Source organism: Pygoscelis adeliae, unplaced genomic scaffold (genome assembly GCF_000699105.1).
Source record: "Pygoscelis adeliae isolate BGI_AS28 unplaced genomic scaffold, ASM69910v1 Scaffold195, whole genome shotgun sequence".
Classification (NCBI taxonomy): domain Eukaryota; kingdom Metazoa; phylum Chordata; class Aves; order Sphenisciformes; family Spheniscidae; genus Pygoscelis; species Pygoscelis adeliae.
The window spans coordinates 14742-34927 of record NW_008824757.1 but is presented as its reverse complement, the minus strand read 5'-3'; the positions used below and the strand labels follow the sequence as shown (position 1 = coordinate 34927).

Sequence of the window (20186 nt, the reverse complement as noted above, 5' to 3'; positions counted from 1 at the left end):
AGCACCTCCCTCTCCACGTCCCCTCCTCAGGAAGCTGTAGAGAGCGATGAGGTCGCCCCTCAGCCTCCTTTTCTCCAAGCCCAAAGTCCTTAGCCACTCCCCACAGAACATGCCTTCCAGCCCTTTCACCAGCTTTGTTACCCTCCTCTGGACACATTTGAGTAACTTAACATCCTTCTTAAATTGTGGGGCCCAGAACTGCACACAGTACTCCAGGTGAGGCCACACCAACGCTGAATACAGCAGGATAATCACCTCTTTTGACCAGCTGGTCGTGCTGTGTTTGATGCACCCCAGGATGCGGTTTGCCCTCTCGGCTGCCGGGGCACACTGCTGACACATATTGAGCCTGCTGTCAACCAGCACTCCCAGATCCGTTTCTGCAGGGCTGCTCTCCAGCCACTCCTCTCCCAGTTTATACTCGTGCCCAGCAGTGTCACACCATTGCTCTGCTCCCACCGACCTGCCAGCACCGAGCTGACCACCTTCGCCGCTGGTGGGGTTATCCCTAAGGAATCCCTCAGCGAGAAAAAGCCATCGTGGTTATTTTCTGCAGGGTGGGTTTGGTGCCAAAATGACAGCTCTGAAGAGCTGTGCTTGCTGCCCACAGCCCAGCCCCAAGTTAAGGACACCGTCATCAGCTTATATTGTCGCTACAGGCTGTGGCATTTGCTGGAGCCTCCTTCCCTGCTGACCGGGTCTGAGCCGGTGCCTAAGGCCAGGCACAGGTCGCTGGTTGAAATCACTGATACTTTATTATACTCTTAGCCAAACCTTGCTATTAATAGCCCAAAGAGGCGTAGAAGGGATGAGAGGAGGGTTAGTGAGCAGAGATACTTCGTTCTAGCTCTTCTCATATTCACACCCCAGTCGATCCTTCTCTAGAACCCCCCGTTATTCATTGCAGTCTGGAAAACAAAAAAAGAGGTGAATTCAGTAGAGAGCAAGAATAACACGTCTCCATCCCATGTAAGTGTTCTGTAGAAGGGCTTGTTCCCAGCTGGGCCAGGGGACTGCTCTAACAACCTGTTCCCACCCAGAAAGGTTTATGGACCGCAGTAGCCTCCCTCTTCCTTGCAGTGATTAAAATACCTCTCCCCACCTTTCTTTCCAGCAGGCCCCACGGTTTACAGCGGCATTTCCACAAAACCATCCCCCGTGCCTGGGAAACGGCTCCTCCTTGTGCCAGAGATTATTTCTGGGAGCAAAGAGCTCGTTGCTCATTCCCAAAGGTAAAGCTGAGAGTGCATAGTGCGGCACTGCAGGACTTGCAGTTGTAGAGATGCTTTATGTTTGCTGCGTTTCCCATTCACCGGCCAGCTAATTCCTTCAGCGGTTTCCCGCAGTAAGGTTTTGTCTGGGCGAATGGTGATGATCATTTTTTGGAGACAGAGCCCAGCTCCCGCCTGGCTTGAATTTTGTCCGTGGTCCTCAGCAGAGCATTTCAGCTCCAAGGCAGCAGCTCCTTCCTTACAATCGTTTGACTATACCAAAAGTAGCACCAAATATCCTGATTTTAGACCTCCCCAGATCTCCCGGTTCAACTCTTAATGGTTTAATGAATGAAAGACTCCAATTCCTCTGGCACTCCCTTGCCTTCATGGGAGATGCATCAGGCTACCTCGCAAGCACTAAGCAACTTACGCTGTAGATCCAGTCCACGTAGGCTGACACACGTGTGAAGACTGTTGGCTTCTTGTAGGTGTTACAGTAAGGAAGGAGGCCAAAACTGACAATCCCGTAGACTTGCCAGCGATTGTCTTTGTAGCAGCTGAGAGGGCCCCCAGAGTCCCCCTGGATCAGAGGAAGGAGAGGAACATATTAAGCCAAATTATCTGAACAATTTAGGAATGACTGGATAGGATTAAGGAGCACCAGTTAGTTAATCACTGTCCTGAACGGGAAAATAAATGTTTGTGCTGCTTTCTTTGTAAAGGGCTGACTGCTCCCCAGCAGCGTGGCAGCAGAGACTGCCCAGCACCTCCCAAGATGTTGCAAAGATCAGACCCACTATTTATTACCTCAGTCTACATGCACATACACACACGCATATACACGTGCACACCCCACAGCTTTCAGTGCTGAAAGCCTGATTTCCCACCACCGTTGCAAACACAGTGACTGTAAGCAACTAGTCCAGTGCACACTGCGTGACATGCAACCCTTCCCAGCAAGGGGATCCACCTGCAGAGCATCTCTGTTAAAAAATCAGCTACAAGGAACCACGTAGAAGGGAAACGCTGGTCCCCTTGTTCTTCCCAAGCAAGTATATCCAAAGGGTCCCGGGAAGTTAAGGTGGTGAAAAAGAAAGCAGCTCGAGTTAAAATATATGAGAAGACAAAGGTTCTTGCTTGGCTCAGATCTCGGTTTGTAACAGGGTTCTGCCATAATTAAACCACACCAAAAATACACTAAATATCTATAGACCTATAATTATGCTATACCTATAATTGTACTATGTATAATTGTATAACCTGTTTAATTTCTATATGTTTCTATACTATATTCATATATTTACATAATCAAATATCTTACGTATTTGTTCATTATTTTTTAAAGGCTCTGCGTGGTTGCTTTCACCAGAAGCCACCTCTGTAGTGAAGGGAATACAGGCAGATGTAACATGTATCCCCTGCCTCCACACACCAAACCTCCTTGCCTTGACGCTGGGGCCGCCTGGAGCCCCTGGGATAAAGGGGACCTCACAGCATCTTCCTTTTCCACCTAACCTGGGCCAGACGGTGGAACTCGGACATAGCCAAAACTTGCAGCAACCTCAGCTGTCCACGTGAGCAGAGTGGCTGGGGAGGAGAAGGGTGACAAGCAGGGCGAAAGCATGGGGGAGCACTGCCTGCTCCAGGGTGCAACATGACAGGAACATGGGAGGAGTGGTAGGACTTCCCTGAAGCTTCATCCTTTGGATGAGGGCAGAGGGGACTGCCAAATTCCCCAGGATCTGGTCAATGGGACATGCTGCTGGAAGGAAGGGCAAATCTCCCCTCCAAAATCAGAGGGGAGAGATGCACCCTGAGGATTTGGAGGTTTCCCCTCTGCTGGCTGCTCTGTGGGGAGATGGAGGAACGTGGAGCAGTCTGGTTCAGAAGATACTCAGAAAAAAAGCAGCAAAGGGGCCAGGATTTACAGGAGAGCTACTGCAGGTGGAGAAATGGCAAAAACAGGTCCCAGCTGAAGGAACAGCAAGGTCAGATAGGAAGAAAAGAGAAAGAGGGGAGCTTGAAAATCCTCTGATAATAACAGATCTTACACTGCATCCGGACCTCGCGCCGTCTCCACCTGCACAGACCATAGTGACTTTTGCTTGAGATCCCCACCAGTCATCCTGGGAGCAGATCTCATGGTCGACCACTGGCAGCATCACCTCCTGCAGTCTGTCCGCGCTGCTGCCACCCGCTAGCAGAGAAAGGGTGAGATTTTGGTCGAGGAGCTCCAGCGGTTGAGGAAGGAAGCCCGCGCCCTGCCTCAGGCAGCCTTCCCTGCACGGTGCTCCCTCTGAAACCAGGAGGGACCCTCAACTCTCCTCCTTCCCCCTTACTTACCGCTAACCAGCCCCCATCCGGTAATATAGCAGGGATAGTTATTGGGCAAAACTTCTCCTTCAGGCGGAAGCACTGCTATCTCAACAAATCCATTGTCATAGGCAGGAGAACTGAGGCGCAGCAGGGCAATGTCGTAGCTGAAACGGGATACAGGTAAAAGACTCTTTACTGAAAATCCTCAATTAGTCATAGACCGGATCTGACATCCTCACTCGTATTTCATCACTTACGCAGCTCTCTAGCCTCTGGCATGGTCATAGCCAAGCACCTTGCAAACATCATGAATTAATCCTTACAGCTATCACAGGCGACAGGAAAATACGATCAATCAAGAGAGAAGAGGCCATGGTACAGACTGATAAAGGGCTAACACCCCCCAAAACGCTCCTACTCTTTCAGAGGCACCCAACGGCAGAGTGAATTTGAGTGGACCCTGGGTGGACAGGGGTGCCTCTGAGGGGGGATTTAAGACAGTCCCTCAGCATTTCCTTGTTGGCTTCCCCTCCTCAGATGCAAACAGTGGTGTGACTGCTGGCAAGCCCCTGAACCTGCTGTACATCCTGGATCCGTCTGTGAGGCCCGTATTTCCCACACCTTGGGCAAAACAGGACTGAGGTCATCCACATAGACACCGTGTAACACCTCCGAGAGAGGAGGTCATTTGGGAAATCTCCATTGCATCATTTTCAAGTCCTTCCCACAAATCCAACCTCACTGGGAACTGGACTGAATATACACATAAACGCTAGCGGGACAGGGTGCTAAGCACCATTCAACCATCTGACGATATTAAAAATAATTACCCATTGGTAATGTCATTGGGATTCCAGCCATTATGAAAGAAGACTCTATCCACACCAATATAGTACTCGGTGCCATCCGCCTCCAAGAGATTGTGCTCACCCAGAACCACTCGGTAGGTTGCTCCTGGTGGCCTGAAAATGAAGCACAGAATAAGGTAAAAACTACTCCCCACCGCTAGGTTTGCAGTGTAATTCCTGCACCATTGAGACCTTGCCACCAATGTAATCATTTCTACAGCACCTTCCACCGGAGGATTTTCAATGGACTGTAGCTAAACGGGCTTACGAATTAGGCAAAATGCTGCCTGCAGTTTGCTGGCGAAGCAAGTGAAGGTGCAGCATCAGCTAACACAGGGCTGAGCTCAGTCTTGAACAAGAACATTCATTTTGCATCTCTGCGTCTATCTGAAACAGAGTGTGAAGGATCAGCTTGTTACACTTTATTGTGAGTACATTCACTCAAGGCATGAGTAATTAAAGAGGAGTGTTCGCTATTGGTGTCACGCTGTGTCATTTAAGGCGGTGCATGTCAGACATGCTGCAGAGCAAATTGTACAACATGGCCCGTGAGCTACAAAACATGCCTTTCGTTCCATCTTTCCACCTCTGTGCAGGTTTCTCAGGACGCAAACCCGTTCCAAATCCTCACATTCATGCAAATGCACCTCCTCTTATGCAAATCAGCAATCAGCTTGATTTCCACTCCCAGGAAGTCAGCAATTAATGTGTAAAATCCAGGCTAAAGCAAACGGAGTTTTCCAGTTCCCTTGATTAAGTGCGCAGAGAGGTGTCCAGCTGTGCAAGGAACGGCACCGTTGGGGAGCTCAGAGGGTGAGAGGGGTCTGGCTCCTGTCTGCGGCAAGAATGAGGAGCAGAACCAGGAGTTTTAATGCTTTTTATCCTACTCACATGCTGAGGCAATGGGCTGCAGTCATGACCCACTTGCTGCTGATTAGGGTTCCCCCGCAGATGTGAGAGTAGTACCCCGGGGAGACAGCATAGGCAATCTGAAGCGATACCTGGATCAAACGAGAACACATTTTGCACCCAAGCCATGCCGTGCCTCTGCAGAAATGGTGTGTGTGGCTTTGGACAGTGGAAGCTGTCATTTTCTCACTGTTTTTTCAAGTATAAGGCTTTTTTCAAGTATAACACACCAACATTACCTGCCACTTCCAGCTGTTTGGTTGGGCCTCGTGGCCTCCAATTACTCGCCCCATCAGCACATCCTTCTGAAGAGCATCCCTTAGGGGACTTCCAGAGATTGCCCCTAACCACACAAAAAAACGAGTGCAGTTTGTCGTGTGGATTCCTAAAGAGCGTCCGTCATCGCGGGTTACTGCCAGCAACAAACCTGTGCTGGGCAGGGCAGCCAGCGAAGCAAGTCTGAAAGATCAAGTGATTGAGACTTGCACATGGTGACACTGTGATCGCTCTCCATCCTGGAGGCTGTCTTTAAAGCCTCCATGGTTGAAAAATGCCATAAACAAGCTTCAGGATGCGAAGCTTTCATATAAATTGACTTCTGTTTCCTGTAGTCCCTTACAACCCCACCTACAACCCCACCATAACCAGTCATTGTGCACCAACCTAAACCCCCTTTCTTTCGGGGTGTAGGTTTCCCCTCCCTCAGAAGCACCACCAGATCTTTCTCATGGAGATCTTGTTCCTGCAATAGAGAAAAACCCTTCCAGCCAGAATAATTGTGTCCACATAAGGTTTTGCCCTAGCGCAGTAACTGCAGACAAAAAAATTGATATGCTCTAATCTGCACCACTTAGTCAGAGGTTGAGAGGTTCACCCTTTCCCAGCTCAAATACTTCAATTGCAACTTACCCAGGCAACTAAGAACCACCAGATACCGAAGCATCTTTAATGAAGTGGTAGCATTTTTCCATGAAAAATTCTTTTTATACTAACATATCTGATAAGAAGCTGTGTCTAAATTTGTGATTAATACAATTTATCTATACTCATAACTCATTAAACTGATCAAAAATACTCTCTATGTGGAAAAAAAGGGAGAGCAGTGACCTGTTCAAGGTAGAGCCCAAGGTTACACAAACACCTCCACACTGCATAGTTCCCACAGGGCCACGAAGCAGAAAAAAACCTGATAAATTTGGAGAGCTCTCAGCTCAAGTCCAAAACAAAACAGTGCAAACCCGGGCTCAAGAAGCCAACACTTCAGACTAGCAACTGTTGATGCACATGTTGTACTCCCGTGTTAGAAATTTGTGAGTCCAGCTGCCTGCTACTCCATGTAACATGAACTGGTCTTTGTCAACTAGATAATAAGAGCAACAGCAAACAGGGAGAAGCTGAGGGTGGTTCAACCTTGGTTGCACATGTTAAACTGATGTTGGCTGTACATGCTGATCCTTTTTTAGGATCTTTTTCTGCTCCCTCCTCCCTGCTGAATGAGTTTTCCTCTGACTGCCCCAAAATGCTGCCTCTCAGCGGCAGGAGGGGAGGTAGGGAGCTGGGCTATGGCCAGCGGGGAAAAAAGGGAATGGTACAGCTGGCAAAGACATGGGCTATCTCTGAGGAATGGAAAAGGTCTCAGAATCACAGAACAGCTGAGGTTGGAAGGAACCTCTGGAGATCATCTAGTCTAACCCCCTGCTCAAGCAGGGACACATAGAGCTGGTTGCCCAGGACCAAGTCTAGACAGCTTTTGAATATCTCCAAGGATGGAGACTTCACAACCTCCCTGGGCAACCTGTGCCCGTGCTCAGTCGCCCTCCCAGGAGGAAAGTGTTTCCTGATGCTCAGAGGGAACCTCCTGTGTTTCAGTTTGTGCCCATGGCCTCTGGTCCTGTCGCTGGGCACCACTGATAAGAGCCTGGCTCCATCCTCTTTGCACCCTCCCTTCAGGTATTTATATACATTGATGAGATCCCCCCTGAGCCTTCTCTTCTCCAGGCTGAACGGTCCCAGCTCTCCCAGCCTTTCCTCATGGGAGAGGTTCTCCAGTCCCTTCGTCATCTTTGTGGCCCTTTGCTGGGCTCTCTCCAGTATGTCCACGTCTCTCTTGTACTGGGGAGCCCAGACCTGGACGCAGTACTCCAGATGTGGCCCCACCAGCGCTGAGTAGAGGGGTATGATCGCCTCCCTCGACCTTAATGCAGCCCAGGGTACCTTACACCTTATTTGTGACGAGGGCACACTGCTGGCTCATGTTCAACTTGGTGTCCACCAGAACCCCCAGGTCCTTTTCTGCCAAGCTATTTCCAGCAGCTTGGGACAGGCAGTAGGTAGGGGAAGCACCAGGCAATATTGCCAAGACATGCATCCCATCTTTGACAGTGACCTTGATGTAGCACTTCAGAAGAAAATATAGAAGCCTTTGTAATGGATAACTTTCTTCTAGGGGGAAGGGTGTTTTGCTTTTTTATATCCTCATTAACTGCAGTCCCCTAACCATTTTATACTTGTGGAGCATCATGATTTATATCCCTTTAATGGTTTAAAGCATCTATTCGGGAGCACAGCAGATGCATATGTTCTTCAGTTAAATGTAAAATACAGCCCTGCTTTACCTGTCCAGTGAGGAAGAAAACAAGAAATGCCTGTAGCTGGTGGAAACTCAGAGACTTATTTCCATGAACAGGGGAAATCCCCTTGGGACACACAGGCCATCAATGGGTGGGAAGTAAAGCTCATTTTAAGCTCTGATCTTAAAGGTCTTTTCCAATAAAAACGATTCTATGATTCACCTTGAACTTGAACTGCAGCTAGAGACCAGTTGTCAAGTAAAAAAGGAAGGGTTAAGGAAATGAACTGGAGAGGACAGCAAGGGTCATCCACCCAGGTATGCTAATGGGATCCACTGTCCATGGAATGGATACGGTAGGACCAGCACCTTTTCCATATCATCCCAACAGACCTCTTTATCAAATCCTTTTTATTTTACTGGAGGCCATAAAAAGTTCCGTGCGATATTTCAGCACTGAGACCTTCTTTAAGTCACTGAACACTTTTTCCCCCTTACATCATAGATCATTTTTAGCCTCCAGTTAGTTTTGGCTAGGAGGTCAGAAAGTGGCCTCTTAGCCAAACAGTCTCTTCACTCACTTTCACTGCGTTGATCGTCCTTGTTAGACCTGGCAAACTCACTCATTTTCTATTGCTAATTTATTTTTCCAAAGACTTTATGTGTTCCCTACATACAATTTTGTTGAAGAACATTGTTGTTTGTTTACTCTCCTTTTGGACATCATGCCATTTAGCTTGAGTAATTGTTTGTCCATAATCTGTACTCTACAGCACTGCGCATGGTATCATACTCATTTTGCAGCTGAGTGGCTTTGATGTTGGGCTGTGTTGTAATGCCCAAAGGAGACATAAATTACACTGAGGATGATGAATTGCAGCTGTTTTCAGAATTCCTCCACTTAAGGCATTGTTTTAGCATAGAGCTCTTGAGGGACTGTCTGTGTTTTGCTCTGGGCTCTACTTATATGGTTTGTGGAAGAGGTGAACCTACGGGACATATGTGAAGGGAGAGCGGGGAGTTCGAGTGCTGGGACTGGAAGCTGTTCCATGTACAAGCACTTGCCAGGGTGAAAAAAATTGAATTTATGAGTTAGGACTTTAACTGTAAGGGAAGGAAATTAAAAAACGTGGAGATTGGTGTCAATGGCTATGAGAAGGCGGATCAGTTTTTGGTACCGCAGCATTACCATGGAGCTGCAATTGCGAAGCTTGACTTGAGATGCCAAAGTTTAGAGCTGCCATCCAAAACACAACATCTCACCTACTGCTAAATCTCAGAGGCCCATAACCCTCCAGGGGCTATGAAATTTGTTTCAGAACATGAACGGTCGTGGAATCGGAGTCCAGGACTCTTCCTCTTTGAAGGACCATCTCAAGCCAGAGCAATCTCAGGGTTTCTCACAAGCATAGGCAAAAAAGAATTTCTGTGCTCCAGGTCTTTACCAGTAAACAAAATGGGACATCTTTCACACCACAAAGCCAACTCAAGTGGCCCTGTTTCTGTCCATATGGCAAAACTCTTTTATACTCTAAAACAGAGAGGTCTCATCCATGCTGCCTATGGAGCATGGTCTCTCGCCCATGCTAACTTTCCAAACCATGCATAAAAGTTGCTATGGGGAGCATGGGCTGGTGCAAACCGGTGTTATGCTAGACTGCGCTAACATTTAACTGTACAGAAAAAGCAGGACAATGTCTGAGCTGGTGCTCTAGCACTGTTTAGTTAATCGGTGCTCCAGTATTGTTTAGTTAATTAGTGATCTAGCACTGGTTAGTTAAGTAGTATATAGCCTTTTTGATGACAGCAGCATTTTCTGGGTGAGTAGATTATTTTAGGAGTGATAGGAAGGATAAGGGAGGTTGTGAGGGATAGGATGGATGGTGGGGAAAGTTTCCAGGACTGTACAAGCAAATAAGGAGATTTGGGTGGACTTGATGAGATTCATTAGGAGCTACTGAGCACGAAGTTGAGGATATAGTCATCTTTCAGGGAGGTCCTAAAGCACAAGCTGACTTCCAGACATTGGGAGGGTTTACTGTGCATGTTTATTGTGCAGCTTTATGTTTGTTCTGCTTTTACATGCTTTTCCTAAGCATCTGCTACCACCCATTGTCACTAGGATATTGGCTAGATGGATCTTCGCCATGACACAGTTCAGCCTTACATATATCTTTATTTATTGACTATGTTTCTAGAAACGAAAGCCTCAGATTTATTTTTGCAGTGCAAACACCAAGGTTTCCTTTCTTCTTTATAGCAGCAATTCAACATAACATCTCTATTCAGGATAGTATTAAGCACATTGTTAACTTAAGTATGTGCTAATGTAAAGCACATGCTCCTCTTCTCAACAGAGATGGTTTTAAACATATTAAGCAGGACTAGAGAAGACTCTTTCCAATGCACACAGAGTATTTAATTTTTCATTATTTTTTTACCTATATTCCTTCTCTTCCATAACTGAGTTTGAGTTGATCAACACACTGATAAACCCATAACTATTCCTAGCTTATCATCATTTGGCAACAAGTTAGGAGAACACGAGTGGGAAACCTTTTTATTACTTAAGTGAAAAAAGTCTATGGATACACTATCCTGAGGACTGGCAAAACCTTGATTTAATGTACGGTTCTTAATAAATATACTACAGTGGCCTTAATCATCAATAATTGAGGATAAAGGGACAAATGACTTCACTTTTTCCTCCTCTTTTTATCGCTACAGGATGAAGCCTTTATTTCAGTATGAGTACTGTGAGTTGTAAAAAGAGATGCATGATATGAAATGGCTAATTTGTCAGGCCACGCCATTTATCTCTGTATCCAGAAGCATATCTTTGAAGGTTGATCTAAAATATATCTGACTCAAAAGAAATTCTTAGCAAGAAGGAAACAAGAAACCAACAATTGAGAAAACTTCACATTTCAACACTGGAAATCATAAAATGACATGAGGTAATGTCTGCACGTTCACTTTAATGATAAAAATGTTTATTAAATTTAAGGTCAGTCTCATGAAATACACACACTTAACCCATATTTACTGACGTCTCACATGATAATGTTTGATGGAAAGGGCAAGCAGCTGAGTAACACTAGTTACTATACACTGTGACGTACGCTTACGTGAAAAATGCTACCTAATAAATTTATTAGGCAGCTGAGGTGCAGGCAAGTTATAATGCAGACATAAACTCTACTCCGAAAGTGATTTTTAAAGAAGTTTGATATACAGACTGTTGAGGGTAGGTGGAACGTGAGCGCGTCTGCTTCATTAAGGTTATAAGATCAAGGGCCTTTTCAGTTCAGAGGGGATAACAAGTAAAAGGGAAAGGGATAAACAAAACACAGAGACACAAACCTGGTAGACAAGGAACAACTAAGATGCTGATGAAGATCAGAAGTCTCCAGATGGTAGCTGATGGGCCACTAAGGAACTACAGGCACAGCTTTGGAGAGAGCTGAGCTGGACGGTGCAACTGATAAGAAGGGAAAAAGAAGATGAACTGGAGGATTTGGGGTATTCAAGGGGGCTGTGCAGGACAAGCAAGCTGGACTAGCTGACAAGTAGGAGATCATATAGGAGGTAAGAGGGCCCAGTGTTCCCACTGAGGGTGCACCAGGCTGGGCTCCAGCAGCTGGGCAGGAGAAATCCCAGGTCCCGGAGGCTGCCGGAGGTGGCAGGTCTTATAATGTCCTTGACACATACATAATACTGTATATGACGGTCTTACTGGTTTTATTTAAAATCTTTCTGCACCATCTGGGCAGGTAAAGGATGTTTAAAATTGATAAATCCTATTTACTGCCACTTTAGGGTTCTTTCAGTCTGAGCAAATAATATAATTGGCTGCAAGAGAGAGGGTCTGATATTCACTGTCTTTTAAATTGAATCATCTTTATAATACAGCTATGATAAATGCAATGTCCCCTGTTGGTGAACCTAAAGCTCTGCCTTGCTGAACACACACAGACTATTGTTCACGTCTGACTCATCTTACTCTTTTCCTAAACAGTTTTCTTTCCTTGTGATTCTTCTAAAAAATGAAAACTTTAATTTTACGTTAATGAGAAAGTCTAAAATACATATTTACTCAACTTTTTTTTTATTTTTAGTGTTTAGTGACATCTCTAGTAGCCAAACATTTTATGTTAAGATCTTATTTTTAGGGTTTGATTGCTGCTTGTGCTTTTTCTAAAATCTTTGTGAATCTTTGGATAACTTGGAGACAGCCTCAAAACCCAGCTGAAAAAAAAGACAGTTAATAATAAATCAAAAACTATTTTTCTCATGGTGTAATTAAAAGTTTTGTGAATGAGTTACATCATGACAAACTTCTATTGCCTCCACATACCTCTTCGTTTGAAACCTTCAAGAGATACAGAAAAAAGAGTGGTTTTCCATCTGTATAGCTTCTTGAGATTAATCTGAGATTAAAGCAGCACTTCGGACCAAATATCACAACAGATTTAGGGTTAAAATAATTTTAGAGTTAAAATAATCATTAAGATAATGAACATGTGACCCGTGGTACAATTTTTTTCTATCTGGACATTTTACTTGGATTGATGTGTATGCGGTGTTAGGAAACTCCCCAAAAAAGAGCCTCAAGGAAAGTATTTATGCCCCTCGGATCCTCATCCCGTTTGCAAGTAAGGTGCCGAACGCTTGGTGGGATCCCACTACCCAGGGCTGGGATACGAGGGCTAACACGCGCGCAGCCGTTGCAGTCCCGGGAAAGGAGCCTGTCACGTCGCCGTGCTTTTCAGAGCCCAGACGCCGACAGGGCTGCCAGGGACTGCAGGGCACTGCTCAGTATACGTCGTATTTGGAGAGTAAACCAGGACATAAAGATCAATGAACTGAGAGATGAGTAACAGCAACTAACACCCCACTTTTTTCTGACTCTTCAGCACGTGACAACGTCCACTTTACTTTTGCTAATTGTTTTAGTTGAATTCTGGCCTTGGCAATCTGTTTTAAGTATCACATGGGGTTGGGCCATTGCCAAAATAATTTGAATGCTTTCCCTCTAATAAAATATAAATCACGTGAATTACAGCAATGTCCCTCCATATGTTAGGGATCGTATCGTATCTTGCACCATTGTATTACAGAAGGTTAATGCAAAACCAAACAGGTTGTTAAGAGATTGTGAAATAAACCTCAGTACTTCCATTTATAGTAAACACCCAGTATAGCATAAAAAATCCACTGAACATGTACCTGCACTTTATCTTTTTTCTCGCAGCTGAATTCCTATAGGCAGGTTTTTAGGATCTCATAATACAGAGGAATTTATATGTGAAATCTTTCTATTAGAGCAAAATATTGTTGACAAGCTAGGTGGAATATATGGATCAAAAGTTCTTATAATTAAAACACCTGTAAAAGCTTTTCAGCCTGTCTGAATATTGAGCACAGACCATCCAAAAGGAAAACCATCTCCCGTGTTACAGGTGAAGATACTATTTCCAGGGGTAACCTTTTACAACTGGGTGCTGCCAATGTGACAACAGGTTTCCTCAGCGCAGCATGAAGAATTTGGATGATTCGACTCTTAATTATTCAAAACACTGCTAATCAAATCAAGGTCAAAGGGCTCCTTTAAGCGGCAAAACATGTTACCCACTTTAATGTGGTTAATGCTTGATGATTAGTTTTAGAGCATTCATATCGCTCTATTAAAATCATTAAGTATACATATTCATGCAGGGGAAGCATGTAATTAAATATTTTGCTGGATCAGGACCAGAGCGTTCAGCTAGTTGTAGTTTCACACTGCTATTTCCCAGTATTGATTTGACCATACTGAAAATCTTGGGAAAGGAGAAAAACGTCAACAATTCAAATTACTTATGCACAATCACAGAATTCAAAGAGCAGGTCTTGAGAAATAATGTCCTTTTTATTTACTTTTAACAGCAGAGTAGCTTGATCTTGCCTCCAGATTCTGCAGAACATTCAGTACGTAATTCAATCTCGTTTCAGTTTTTTAAGTAACTGTTGTGCTAGTAATCAGTTTACCAAAATCTACAGTTTTCGTAACTCTTAAGAGTTATGGGTGTGATTTTCTACAGGCAAATAAACTGTATGCTTCAGAAAAATTAGTCTATGAAGCTTTATAAAGACTGGTATTCTTAACTCTGCTGAAATCAATGGAAAAGTTTAGTATTAATGACATCAGAATCTCACTCAGTGTGTTTACTGGAAAAGTTCACTTTGACCTTAAGTAAAGAGGAAAAAGTACAAAATAAATAGCCCGCATTCTGTCTTTTTTAGTCCTTACTCAACATGGAAAAAAGTGGTAAACACATTCACATATAAGTATTTTCATATACTTATTAATTTAATTTCAAAGCTTTTAGTTTCAAGTTAGGAAGAAAATGCTATTCACTGTGGAAAAAAAAACAGGTAAAAAAGCAAAGCAGGAGTCCATTAGCAATTTATAGCAGGAAGGAATGTGTATGAAAAGATCTCAGGAATTCTTACCTCATTTTTTGCCATTTCTACAAATACACTGAGAGCAGTTTCTACATTGTGTATGCCTGTAGTAGCCATTGAACAGTAGTTCTATAACGTCTTTAGCTGATTTTGGCCTTCTTGCGAACAAGGACAAAACTCCTTTAATATTTTTTCTGTTGTTCTTACACCCTGTTGCACAGCTTCCTTCTTCTCATCTAAATTACTGTAACGTTAAACTCCATATGGCTTTTCCTAGTTTATCAAATAGTGACTAATATAAAGCAATATGCATCTTTGTCTATAAATTCTAACTACCCCATATGTAAACAGCGTGGTTATGCATTTGTTTTTCTAAGTATCTCATAAATCACACTGTTTCCCAGACCAGAAATAAATCACCTCAAACTGCTATTATTTGCATACCTGTTCTGTAGCTAATTTCATCCTGCGCCAGGTCTCACATGCATGGCAGTTTTCAGAAGTGCTACATTTTCCTTTAGTTTTAAAATGAAAAGGCATTCAAAAAGAACGGTTAGATATTAATATTCTATTTCTAGGTGTGTTGTCAATATGCACTGTTGTGTTTTTGCTGTACATAAATTCACGCAGTCACGACTGACAAATTTTTATCTCAGTAGTATGCACAGGGGATACATATAAGTTACCCTCCTCTATTTTCCCTCATTTCTTCTTTCTCATGTCATTCATGCTGGTGTAATAAAAAGGTACACTCCCTACAATATGTTTCTCTCAACATCAGAACTTCTGGGAAAATACTTATGGCCTCAAAGCGAGAGATGTAGGAATACACATACAAAAACATACCTCAAAGAATAGAATTTCAGCCAGTTTCAGGAAACTCAACATAAAGAGCAGAAAAAGGCTGAGTGCCTCCACCTGTGGATACTGAGATGGCAGCTATGTATTCACAGCTGATTGGTGGAGATGCCCATCGAGTTTAGCTTCAGTTAACGGCGTTTGCAGTGCCTCGTATTTCAGCCAAACCGATAAAAGCATCTGAGATGACAGTAGTTGACCAACGTTGTGTACTCGGACGCACAGCACAGCAATTTTTGACTGAGGATCAGAATTTCTCTTGCTGAGAAGTTGCAAGTGTGCTCTCATCCAGAAGGACAATCAACACAAGCACCGTTGAACCGGGACAGCAGGGCTTGGGATGGTGATTCTGGCCTGAAACAACTACAAGAAGATGTGGAAGGAAGGGCAGGGCTCTTGGACTCACTGGGTACCCTCAAAACAAGAAGAAGGTCCTTGGCCAAGAGTAGGATCAGCTGAAACACTATTGGCAAACGCCGCTCGGCAGGAGTCCTGAGTGCACCAGCAGGTGCTGCAACCCCGTCCTCACATTCCCTGGGTGTTCAGCTGCATGTTCAGGGTCATCTCTGATATAGTGGAACTGCAACCTTCGATCAGACTTCTGTGGAAACTGCTACATTGTGAGAAAATGCTGAATGAGAAAGAAAACCCTGAGAAGCCTCATCTGAGGCCATACCCATTGGGCCTGCTGCTCACGCCCTTGCTCTTGGTCCTTGTTTGAGCTACGTTGCTTAGGACGCAATTCCCCATCCCTTCTTCCCCCACTCCCCATTTCAGGGTCATCAGCTTTAAACAGATCAGCACTTTCACTAGTGTGTTTGAAGCTCTTGGCAAGACATTCATTGATAAACTTGATGCTAAATGCTGCTTGCTGGTGAAGAAGATGGGAACCTTGGAGTACCTTATTTATTGATATTATAGCAGTGATATCACCTGTTCCTATGTGTGGTTGATGGATCTTCTTCATGTAGGGCTTTGGGATATTCCCAAGCATGACAAACTTTGAGCTTTCAGATCACTGGGATGAACCTTCCAACCAAGCAAGGAGGCAACCGTAACTATTAACTAGGGTAGCAAGGATAATTTGAAAGGCATTCTGATACATCCTTTCTCCATGTTTGCCACTGATAAAGAAAACCCCAGACTTTCTACAGAAGCGACATATTCATGCTGATCAAGTGATGAAGTGCTCAGGAGAGTTGGTACACTGACCAACTTCATGCTCTGCATCTTCAATATCACCCAGTCCAAGTCAAAGCCAGAACTCCAGAGGTTTTGTTGGCTCAAAGGGAACTTTTCTACCTTTACCTTGAGACCCAGAGCTCCTTCTATGCCAAGAACTAAAGAGCACCAGAGCAAAGGACTTGGCATTTCCTTCTGTTGTCTATATTGTGAAACTGTTTGCACAGTTCCTGGTGTGGTTTTGCCCCATGTCAGCCACCGCAGTCTCAGAAAATTCCTGGTCACATTTCAGTGTATAATATGGGCCAGGAACAATTCCAATAGGCAATTGGGATGCACACACTGTGGTTCAGAGATGAACGTTTTTAATCACATGGACGTGAGCCGTGTCTTGCCAGCTGGACTCAGGAACAAAGAATGGGTACCACCCATTTGCTTTACTAAGAGACTCAGAATGAATTTTTTTGTCATCTGAAACTCTGTCCAGGTGCCTCCTTTTTAAGCCTGCTGCTGATGCAAAGTGAAGCAATTACTCTTTTCACCCTCAAGTTTCTGACAAGCAGTATCACTTTTCTGAAAAGTCTGGATGCTGAGGCAACGGTGGTACATTGTTCCCTCCCTGGAGAATAACGGGATAACTCATTGAAAGTGGTGGCTCAAATTAGTCTTTCGCAGAGCGTAAGAACTTGGTTTAGGCATTGAAAAGGACTCTACAAAAGGTGCTGTACTTGACAATTAAATGAAAATGCACAGGAAAACCTCAAGACAGCAGCCAACCTACCTGACAGACATCCCTACAGGTAGAAGTCTTGGATTTGATAGCGACAAAGCATTGCTCAGGAATGTAGTCTTAACCCGAACAATGGAAGGAATGGCTAAGTTCATCAGAGCAGAAAAATCACTTCCATAAGTTATAAAAAGTCTGTCAGAAAAGTTGTGGTCATGTGGCACATGAAGAGCCAAAGTCCAAGAGGATTTAGACAAATCTGAATCATATCGTTGATAGCTCTCTGGCCCCAGTCACTGCTCTTTCTAGCTTTGTTAAAGTATCTCAGAGCTTGATTAGATTGTCCCATGTGCCTGCCTGAAAAGAACAGAGGGCGATCAATCTTCTCAATATGAAGTTTCCATATTTACCTATATAAAGCACCATGAAAAAGAAACATTTTTTTAGAAAAAGAGAATTTTGAAATATTTGCAGTAAGCATACATCTGTATACAAACCTGTAAACAAGTGTATGAATTTGTTCAGATAGATGTTTAATTTATTTCCTAAGATATTGATGGATGTACAGGTTTTCTCATACGTATGCCATCCTTTCATTTACAGCTTCACAGTTCTTACAGTTTTACAGATCATGTGCTTGCCAGTTCTGATGCACAGATTAATGCAAAATCGACCATTTAAAAAAGGAGACAAATCAGGCACCAACCATGTTAACACTGCTAATGAAGGAGGAGGTTAGCCCTGCAAGAGAATGAGTTTGTTTACTTTTTCCCAAGTACCACAACTCTTGCATTGAACCGTGACTGCTTAAGTACCTAGTTTCTGCTTATATGCTTAGACAAAGAGTGCTTCTGCAATTAATGAAGTACTTTTGTCTAGGCGCTGAATGGATTTAAACTCTGTCAGTGGTGTGTGTTGCTGGAAGCCTGCCAATTCAAATCTCCCTCTGGGACACAGATGCCTACATTTCTCCAAACTTCTACCTTAATGTCAAAGTTGATGCTCTTGCTCTCACCCTGGAATCCTAGCAAAACCCCGAGCTCTACTAAATGCACAATGTTCCCTTTATGAAACAGTGAGCGAGAGAATAGATGGGTCCTGCCAGACGTTAACTGTGTTGTTTAACACAATTCACAACGATACCCCTGTACTACGGTGATGGGGACAAATAAAATAGCGAAGAGCAATATTGATAAGGAACAGCATTTCCTTTAACAACTGAGGTCTAGAAAGAACCCCTTTGAGCAACTAGCAAGGATAATTTATAATTAGAGTAGCATACAGCATTAGGGTATCGGCTCATGTGCCCTCCAGTTACGGGTACTTGCATAGCTCAGAGCTGATGATCGGGCAAGCTCCATCAGCTGTGCCAAGGGTAATGTTACATATACGCTTTAGCTGCTCTAATAGCTTTTGCTACAAAAAAGGTGACTTGTTATCACTGTTCCTGGCAACAAGGTCTTCCCTTGCCTTGAGCTCTGGATCTTTTCCTCTCACGTGGTAAAATGATTTGATTCACTAACGCAGGGAAAATACATTCAAATTTTTGCTGGTTATTTCTCTGTCACTTTAGAAAGCTGAATCAGGCAGGTACAGAATTGGATGATTTTCAGAGCCTGTGCAAAGAAGCAGGTGAGACCATGTGGCAAGAAGCAAGGCAGGAGGAAGAGCAGGACCTTCCCATTTCAGCACAGCAAGTGCCCGAAACGGTATCATAAAGTTAGACGTAAAGAAGTAAAAAATTTGCACATCTGCATAATGAACATTTTATTAAGTTTTTCATTCAGTGCTGCAAAGGCATCCAGTGCAGGCTGAAAGATCTGTCCAATATACTCTCTATTGCCTCTTCACATATTTAATATGTTCCAGTCGCTTATGCCTGTAGAGACATACTCTGAGCAATCAAGTCATAAAGCAATCACTAAAGACTTAAGTTAAACAGATTCTAGTTATAAACAATTTGGGTTTGTGTATTCTGCATTATGCAAAATAAAAGAAAAAAACCCAAACCTTCTTGCTATCAGATTGATTATATAGTCCAAATTAGTTTTGTTTAATCATATTTTGAGATATCATTTACAGACACATATTAGATGTGAAACCCTATAATGATAATGTCTCATTTTAAAGCCAAATGCCAGAAAGAGCTAAAGCCAAAAAGTAGACTAAGAACTACCTGGACTTACATATACAACTGGAAAAAGGGTAAACCCCCAAATTCGTAGAATATAGAGGTCATGCGTATAACATAAATGTGTAGAAAATGTTTTGAAATCCCCAGAATAAACGGTTGCCTTTTACAGTATGTTACAGGACTTATTTCAATTCTCTTACTGACTACATTATAGAAAAACATCTTAGAACTACCTGGACTTACATATACAACTGGAAAAAGGGTAAACCCCCAAATTCGTAGAATATAGAGGTCATGCGTATAACATAAATGTGTAGAAAATGTTTTGAAATCCCCAGAATAAACGGTTGCCTTTTACAGTATGTTACAGGACTTATTTCAATTCTCTTACTGACTACATTATAGAAAAACATCTTGGTCAGAATCCCGGCTCACTGAAATAATTTCAGCCAGGATTTGTCTCATAGTGTTTGCAGATGGAGGACTATGTACAATCAAAGCTCTTGTGTTAAGTACCTGCAGTAGAAATATTCAAATCAACATACTTCTCTTTGGAGTTCTCTATTTCACTATACATATAGCTTTCCCCATCTTCATGCTCCAGCACTTTCCAAAAGAAGTCCTGACCTATTAAGAAGTTTGTATTTCTACCAGCTCTAACTTATAAGCAAACCCGAAAACACTAGTTTCATTTCTGTGCACATGAAGAAACAACATTTAACAAACTGAGCCTTAAAGCAGCCACATAAACTGCACAGCGGTTCTGCAGCACTGCTCTGACAATCTTCAACCCACAATTATTCCTCTGCGTGCCTTACCAGCAGCAGAGTCCTTTGCGGCAGTTATATCCAGGCTCCAAAAAATAATCACATCATCTTCACCATTTCAAAGAAAAATGTAGTTTTATCCAGGTTACCACTTCTTCTCAGCAAATCAACTAATCTTTCCGGGGCTGAAATGTTACCTAAAAATTGTAAAGCAA

General features: G+C 43.4%; 1 protein-coding gene across 1 annotated transcript; it reads right to left on the bottom strand.

The window, feature by feature from the left end:
- Positions 1-881: 881 nt before the first annotated feature.
- Positions 882-5630, bottom strand: LOC103916503 (elastase-1-like; the record flags this gene model as incomplete). Its single annotated transcript, XM_009323502.1, has 7 exons — positions 882-908; positions 1645-1794; positions 3266-3411; positions 3558-3694; positions 4361-4492; positions 5270-5379; positions 5527-5630. Coding segments are annotated over 7 exons (806 nt in total), but the record flags the coding sequence as incomplete, so codon positions are not given.
- Between the last annotated feature and the right edge of the window lie 14556 nt (positions 5631-20186).